Source organism: Enhydra lutris, unplaced genomic scaffold (assembly GCF_002288905.1).
Source record: "Enhydra lutris kenyoni isolate GAN:26980312 unplaced genomic scaffold, ASM228890v2 scaffoldscaffold2, whole genome shotgun sequence".
Classification (NCBI taxonomy): Eukaryota; Metazoa; Chordata; class Mammalia; order Carnivora; family Mustelidae; genus Enhydra; species Enhydra lutris.
The window spans coordinates 46,959,411-46,967,646 of NW_019154086.1; the positions used below are offsets into that span (position 1 = coordinate 46,959,411).

General features: G+C 41.6%; 1 protein-coding gene across 1 annotated transcript in view; it reads right to left on the reverse strand.

The window, feature by feature from the left end:
• The window catches only part of LOC111147681 (solute carrier family 25 member 36), a 35,234-nt gene extending 27,951 nt beyond the window's left edge, over nucleotides 1–7,283 (reverse strand). The window contains exon 1 of the mRNA XM_022503905.1: nucleotides 7,090–7,283. Within this exon, the coding sequence (XP_022359613.1) occupies nucleotides 7,090–7,130 (41 nt within the window). The 5' untranslated portion in view covers nucleotides 7,131–7,283. The remainder of the gene's footprint in view (nucleotides 1–7,089) is intronic.
• Nucleotides 7,284–8,236: the final 953 nt, after the last annotated feature.

Genomic DNA, 8,236 nt, shown 5'->3' on the forward strand with positions numbered 1-8,236 from the left:
AAAAAAAAAAAAAAAAAAAAAAAAAAGAACATGAGAATTCAAGAATCTCAGAGGTCAGGCTTCACAGGTACAATCAATAGATTCCAAAAAAAATCAAAACAAAAACCAAAACGAACCCCTACACCATGGTGAGCTACTACAATCTTTTAAAATATTGGGAACAAAGATCTCATCAACTTCCACACAAAGCACAAAAGGTTTTTTAACAAAGGAAATGTCAAAATAGCATCAGAATTCCCAACTGCAGAAGATTATGGATTCTAGAATTCTATACCAAACCTATCTATCAAGCAGAAAAAATAAATACATTGCAGACAAATATTTAAGAAATTTCCTACCTTGTACCTTATCTTAGCTACGAAAGAATGTGTTCTACAAGTTAAGGGATTAATCTAAAAAAGGGGAGGGAATATTCCAAGTTATTATGTTGTACACCTAACACTAATACAGCATTATAGGTCAATTACATCTTGATAAAATGGGGGTGGGGTGTGGATTGAATTTAGGAAAAGAATGAGTAACCTAGGAGAGTGAGAAAGGAATCCCAAGATGACAGTGAAAATGTCAGGCTCAGAAAATAACCAGCCCAGAAAGGATTCACATAGTTCAGAGGGATGAAGATCTTCAGGAAAAAAAGAAAGATGAATATATTTGATGATATGAAACTAAATATTCAAGTACTCACATAATTAAAACAAACATTTCGAAATGTGTAGCAATTATTAATTCCAAGGGGAGGAAATGAAGATACTCAAGAAAGAAAAGGTCAACAACTGAGCCCTCCAATCAAAGCCCTCCAATCAACTACCACAGTAAGCTAAGCATTATCTATTGATTTAACTAAAAAATTGTTATGTAACTAACTATATATTGAGAGAACAGAAAGAAAGGAGAAATAGGGATTTGTATAACTAAATCCTCATCTTTTCTTTTTTTTTTTTAAGATTATTTATTTATTTATTTATTAGACAGAGAGAGAACACAAGCAGGCAGAGCAGCAGGCAGAGGGAAAGGGAGAAGCAGGCTTTCTGCTTAGCAGGGAACCCAATGTGGGGCTCAATCCCAGGACTCTGGGATCATGACCTGAACAGAAGGCACCCCCTAAATCCTCATCTACCAGAAGAGAAAGTACAAAGAAAATTCTAGACAGCTGAGACAACAGGAAGTTCCCACTAGGAAGGAAATGTGGGAGGAGAGGAGTTGGGGAATGCTGTTTAATAAAAATCTTATAGCAGCTTTTAAAAAAATACTATATGCACACATTTATTTTTTAAAATAAACAATCAAAAATTTATCAGTTTTTTTTTTTTTTTTTTTTTTTAAAACAGCAGCAGTTTTTAACTGGAGAATGTGGTTGATGCTTTGGGGACCTACTCACTGGACCCCATGAAAAAATGGTATGCAAGTGTCTCTGACTCAGTTACTCCAAAATAAATCCATAATCTTAACCACTGCTCATCAATTCCACCCTGGTCTAAGCCACTGGTCTCTGCTGTAATTCTAATTAGAATTTATTATATGACCCATGCTCCTACCTCAGAATTTCTACTCTTGCCGTTTCATCTTCTATTCTTGCCTTGAATTGAAGAGCCAGTTACTACCTCACCTCTTTATCTTTGCTCAGTTGTCACTTCTCACTTATGTCCTCTCTGATCACCATATATAAAATCTTTCACACTGACTCTTTAGCCACCTTTCTTGCACTACTCTTCTCTACAGCCCATACTGCCCACTTAAAATACTATGTATTTTATTTACTTTATCTTCTGTATTCCCTGATGCTACAATGAAAGCATCAGGAAATCAGCAATTTATATCCACTTACCACAGACTGCCTTCAGCTCAGGTCATGATCCTGGAGTCCCAAGACTGAGTCCCACTTGGGGATCCCTGCTCAGCAGGGACTCTGCTGCTCCCTCTGACCCTCCCCCATCTCCTGTTCTCTCTCTCAAATAAATAAATAAAAATTTTTAAAATTGTTTTTAAAAAGGAGGTAGGAAACAGTGTATTTGGCCCAACTTCCTTATTCTGCAGATGAGGAAACAAAAATCCTGCAAGGGAAAATTAGTTGCTCCAAGTTGACAGTCAACTAAAGAACAAACCAAATCTGCTGATTTTAAGTCCAGCTCTTTCCCTTTCAAATCTCTGAATTCAATTCCACAAGAACTGTTTTACATGAAGACACAGTATATCCACATGCACAAACATTTCACAGAATACTTACTATTTTTAGAAGGTTGGTCACAAACCAACCAAATTGATTTTATAATCCATTAATAGGTTCCTATACAATTTGAAGCATGCTGTTCTATGCTAAATTAGATGCAATTTAGCCAGGATGGATATAAAGGGAAAAATGTGTTCTTTTGGGGTTTTTTGGGGGGAGGGGGTAGGGATGAGAGGAAGAATGGGACAGACAGGGAGAGAGAAAATCCTGAACAGGCTCCAGGTCCAGCGCTGGGCCTGACACACACTTTATCTCATGACCCTGAGATCCTAACCTGAGTGTCAAATCAGGAGTCAGACACTTAAACAATTAAGCCACCCAGGCACCCCTCTTCTGTACAGTTATTACACATCTTAAATAGCTTGTGAGTAGAGATAACTTCTACCTACTAGTCAATTTAGTGCAAGATTAAAGCAGCATACTATTTAACAGGTGGAGGCTAGGCACAATGCATTCTCAGCTTCAAAACTAAAGGGATAGGAGTACAACTAAAATATATTAAATATATACTGTGTGCCTCATTTATTAATCTATAAGATTTTGGACAGCACAATTATTTTATTAAGCAAGTCATAAAACAAAAGACTAGAAATTATTTCTTAAACATTCTATATAAAAACCATAATATTTAAAATTATTTTATTCTATTCTCCCACAAAGAAAGTTTCTTAACAATGAATACAGATTTAAATTGTTTTACTATTTATAATAAGCAAACTCTACATGAACACTGATTTGCACAGCCAATATAATGCTTTAAAATATTAGCAAGATAGGGCTCCTGGGTGGCTCAGGTCCTGATCCCAGGGTCCTGGGATCCAGTGGATCAGGATTCCTGCTCAGCAGGGAGTCTGCTTCTCCTTCTCCCTGCTCTCATAAAATACAAAATCTTAAAACAACAACAACCAAAAAACCAAAAACTATCAAGATAGAAATGTAGAATGTAGTGGGGCTAGGAAGCATCCAGGATCAAGAAGGCTACGTGGAAGACCCCGTCATTCACAACAACACAAATGAACATAGAAGACATTATGCTAAGTGAAATAAGCCAGACACAGAAAGAAAAAAATGGCATGATCTCACTATTACATAAAATCTAAAGTCAAATAAGACAGAAGCATACAGGGTAGTCAGCAGGGGCAAGAAGGTGTGGGAAATGTTAAGGTATTAGTCAGTACAAATCTGCAGTTATGTAGGATGAAGAAGTCTAAAGTTCTAATGTATAGCATAATGACTAAAATTAATACTACTGTACTGAATACTGGAAATCTGCTAAGAGTAGATTTCAGGTGCTCTCACAAAAAATGGTAACTACACCAGATGTTTTATGTCATAATCTTTTCACTATGCATACGTATCATCAAATCATCATGCTGTATACCTTAAATATATACAATTAAAAAAGGCCATGTGAAGAAGCTCCTATGATTACCTTAGTATGAGGTACTGAAGGCTAACAAGGGTGACAAAGGCACACAGAGGCTTTCTAACATCCAATTATCCTCAAGTCTCTCTGGTTCTACATTCTAAACTTCCTCTCACATTTACCCTCACCATCCCCACTCCAAGTGCCTTAAGCAGGCCATCACTTCCTTTTTGCCTTGTAATGCTCTTGAGTCCCTCTGTCCATGATGTGGCCAATGAGTTAAGATCAGCTGTTTGTAAGTTATCACAAATGTAATTTGCTACTAATAATAAAGTACTAAGTTGTAACTTGATTGTTAAAAAAAAAAGTTCCAATGCAAAGTTGCTTGCTCATTTTCTTTTTTCTTTTTCTTTTTAAAGTGCTTGCTCATTTTCTTTAAGTGCTTTGATTGGCAAAGAATTCCAAGGAAAGAATAGTCAAGTTTGATAGCTGAAGAGCATACAAATTCATTATTCTATAACATCAAAAACCTAGAAAGGACAGTTTCTAAGGTTTATTCCTTCTATCTGAGACAATCTCTTCCTAGGAAAAAAAAAAGCAAACTGTCTCTTAGTGGATAGCTGACCCAAGTCTACATAATATATAGTTCTATTAAAGAGTTTAATATACAAATCGTCATTAAAAATACAGCTTAAATTAAATCTTACTTACATCCTTTTGGCAGGTTGTTAGGAGTTGCCTCCATAACACAACTGACCTAACCAATGACCTTACAAACTCTGAATATTAACCCTGGCAAAAAATATAATGGAACCAAAGGGTGTCTTAAAGAAAGCATAAGTTAGGAATGTGACTATGTCACCCACATCCAAGATCCGGCTCTGGTCTGTCGCAAATGTTCCCGGTTTAATAATACAGCTACTAGACCATTGGAAATCTTCAAGATTCTGATAAACACATACTTGAATACAATTACAAACACCAGGGAAACAATCCAAAGGCCCCATACTCAGGCAATTTTTGCCTAAGATTAAATGCCACTGCAAAACATTATTTAGTTTTTTAAAACATATTGAGTTTTCAGAACTTAATCTAAATGATACCTGTGTGTGAAGCAGCCCAGTCACAACAGCTAATAAAAAAGCTCTCTCTCCTCTTCTGTAACTACTTATTATTGCTTAAGTAAAAATAACTTTCTTAACTCCTAATTAACATAAGTCTAACAGGATAAAAATGAAATCTAGTTTTCTATGAAGAATGTACCAGAAGTGATTGCCTAAATAAGCAACTTTCATATACAAAAGAATTCAACATCTTCAATTAAGAACAATGTAACTGAAACAACCCAACATCATTTCCAAAAGGTTACCATACAGACCTCCAGGATATTCTACAATATTGGCGTTATGTAATATAGAGCTGGAAGGATCTGTAGAAATTATTTACCTCTCATTTTACATGTATAGAAAGCTGTTTGACCTTGGGTAAATCAATACACCTCAGTAATTTTCCATATTTTTAAGGGGCTGAACCAGATGATCTTTACCATCCTAGTCCTAATATTTCTCTAAAAATGATAAACCAGGGGGTAAAAAAAAAAAGATAAACCAGGTTTTATTGCAACAAATTATGCAACCACATGTAACTATAAGACCAAGAGATACAAAGGAATTTACAATGCTGATCACCTATGTTGTGTCAGGCTTTATTCCAGTACCTCATTTAATACTCTAAATAACCTGCAAATGCTAGGTTCTTTGGGGGAGGGGAGGCTTCTAAATCTATTGGTGTTTAGATGCTGCAAAAACTCCACTTCTGCTCTTAAAGAAAAAGCTAACCAGGAGGTCCTTTACATGCATTAGTAACAAAAAAGTGACAGCTGATCTTAATCCAAACAGGGAACTTAGTGCAATCAAGCTAACATGCCCTACTTTTTAAAAAAAAAACTTGATATATGAATTTTGAATGCAGAGTAATAGAAATGTTAGGACCTGGGAAGGGCCTTAGAGATCATATAGCACACCCTCCTCAATTTACAAATGAAGCCAATTAAAATAAAAGGTTTTGTCCATTTTTCACTCAAATTAAAATAGCGGCCATAAGTAGATGTGCAGTCTCCTTTCAGATACATTACCTCAATTCATGAAGAAGCCTGATAATTTGCCTAACAACACATATTTACAAGAACATCTACATGGCTAATTTTTTTAAAGATTTAATTTGCCAATATTATTGGTTAATGTATCAGAAATATGGATTACTGGCAAAAGTGTCAGAAATATGGAAAGTAAACTCCGTCTAAACTTTGTCTCACGGATTAAAAGGAAAGTATTTTTTATTCCAGACCAGTGGCTGGCCCATGACTAGTGTACAATAAAAAAGTTTGTTGACTTAATGTGCCAACCCAAGGAAAAGTATTACCATCACTGGCAATAAAATCTTAAAGTGGCCGGCTGAAAAACAAACTACGCTTTAAGGGGATGCGACTTTACATGGTCATATAGACATGAAAGAGCCTCAGCATAATTCACCGCAGCCATTTTTTGATGACTATGATCCTACAGATAAGCAACTCTTACACTTAAAAATGCTAGGATTCCCCAAATAATTTGGAAGGAACAAACCTAAAAAAGAGACTCAACTGGCTCAACAAAGTATCTGTAGCATTTAGGTTGGCAATCAGGGAGGCTTTAGGCTTAGTCGTAATCTCATACACACAGTAACTATCGCCAAAGCATTTGACCTCTCCCTACCCCCAACTTTCTCCTTTAAGGAGACGAAGAGCAGAGGGTGCACAAGAGGACTGGTTTTCGAGAAAGAATCTGACCCCAAAGGCAATGCCGCTTTGTACGCATCTTGCAACCTGGAGAAGCTCGGGAACCAAGAGCGAGGATCCTACAGCTCCAGCGGTGAGCAGTGAAGTCTCCCCGCGGGTGCCGGGCGCCCTCCCCCCAACCCCAACCCAGGGCCAGGGCCAGGGCCCACCCGCGCAGCGCGGGCGGGGAAATCAGCTCCCCCAGGTCCGAGGTGGGGCGTGAGCGACGTGAGGAGGCTTCGCAGCCCGCGCGGCAAGGGAGGAGGGAGGAGGCGGTCCCGGCGCCCATTTTGTCCTCGGCCTCCGCACCTCCGCCCCGTCCCCCAGGCCTAGAAACCTCCGCGAGGCCTGCACCACGTTCCTTCCCACGGCCCCGTATCCCGGACACGCGCTAGGCCGCGACTCGCGGCCCCAGTCCGCTCGGCCCCCCCCAGCCCCGCCCGCGGCTCCTCCGGCTTGCAGCTTCTGCCCCAGCCTTGCCGCGGCTCCGCGCACCCCATGGCTGATGTCCAGCCCCAGCTTCGTCCCTCATCTTCCCCCGCTCCGCCGGGCCTCAGCCTCCTCAGCACTCCCGGCTCAAGCCTCCTCCCCGCTCCCCGCCCGGGCTTCGCCCTCTCCCTCGTTCCTCTGGCCTGCGCGTCAGGCCTCGGCCCCAGCCTGCACGCCCTGTCTAGACCGTACCCCCCGGCAAACAGATGCACAAGCGTGTCCCTCTGGGTCATTCTCTCTTCCGCATGTCCGAGCGCTGAGGCGGGACGCAGATCCGGCCACCCGCGACGGCCGGCAGCTTCCGTCCCGGTCTGGAGCCGCACGGCGCCCCGGGGACTGCGGGGGGCCGGCTAGCGGAGACGCGGGTGCAGGAAGTAACGGCGCGGCTCTCCCCGCGGCGCTGTAGCCGCGCCGCCTCCTGCTCCAGCTGGGCGCCCGTGACCTGGGCGGGAGAGCGGCGCGGCGGCGGCAGGGCGAGGCTGCGTGCGGGGGCTCTGATATTCCGGTGACCTCCGACATAAACAGAAGCTTCCATTGGCCTGCGCTGCGTGACGTCAGGCGGCCGGCACGCTGCTTTCACGTGATCGCCGAGGGATTTTTTTTTTTTTTTTTTTTTTTTTTCAATGAACGGGACCGTGAGGCAGGGCGGAGCGTGTGTCCTGGGGGTAGTAGGTCACTGCGCTACTGCATCTAATCCGGGCGGGGAGGCTGCACCCGTGCCACCTGGGCCCGGCCTGGCAGGCTGACGGGAGCCCCACGGCCCAGCCCAGACCACGTGAGAAACCGTCAGGACTCCCAGTTCGCCAGCTTGCGGGTCTCTGACCTTTTTTTTTTTTTTTTTAAGATTATTTTTTCTTGGGGCGCCTCAGTGGCTCAGTGGGTTAAGCCTCTGTCTTCCGCTCAGGTCATGATCCCAGGGTCCTGGGACTGAGTCCCACATGGGGCTCCCTGCTCGGCAGGGAGCCTGCTTCCCCCTCTCTCTCTGCCTGCCTCTCTGCCTACTTGTGATCTCTCTGTCAAATAAATAAATAAAATCTTTAAAAAAATATTTTTTTCTTAAATGACAGTTCTAGGTTTACAACAAAATTGATTGGGAAGTACAGAGATTTTTGCATTCATCCCCCGTTTGATTCACTTTTCGAAAATTGGACTTATGGCATTTCTGCTTCCTAGTATCTACCCTAGGTAGTGCCTGGGAAAGACTTTTACAAGGGTAAAATGTTTATAAACAGTGCTTGTAATAGAAAATTGGGGTCAGTAGGGAAGGGAGAAACAAATCATTGACGGTTCCTACTGTGCAATGAGCAATTGTGACAAGGAGTAAGACAGATCCATATGG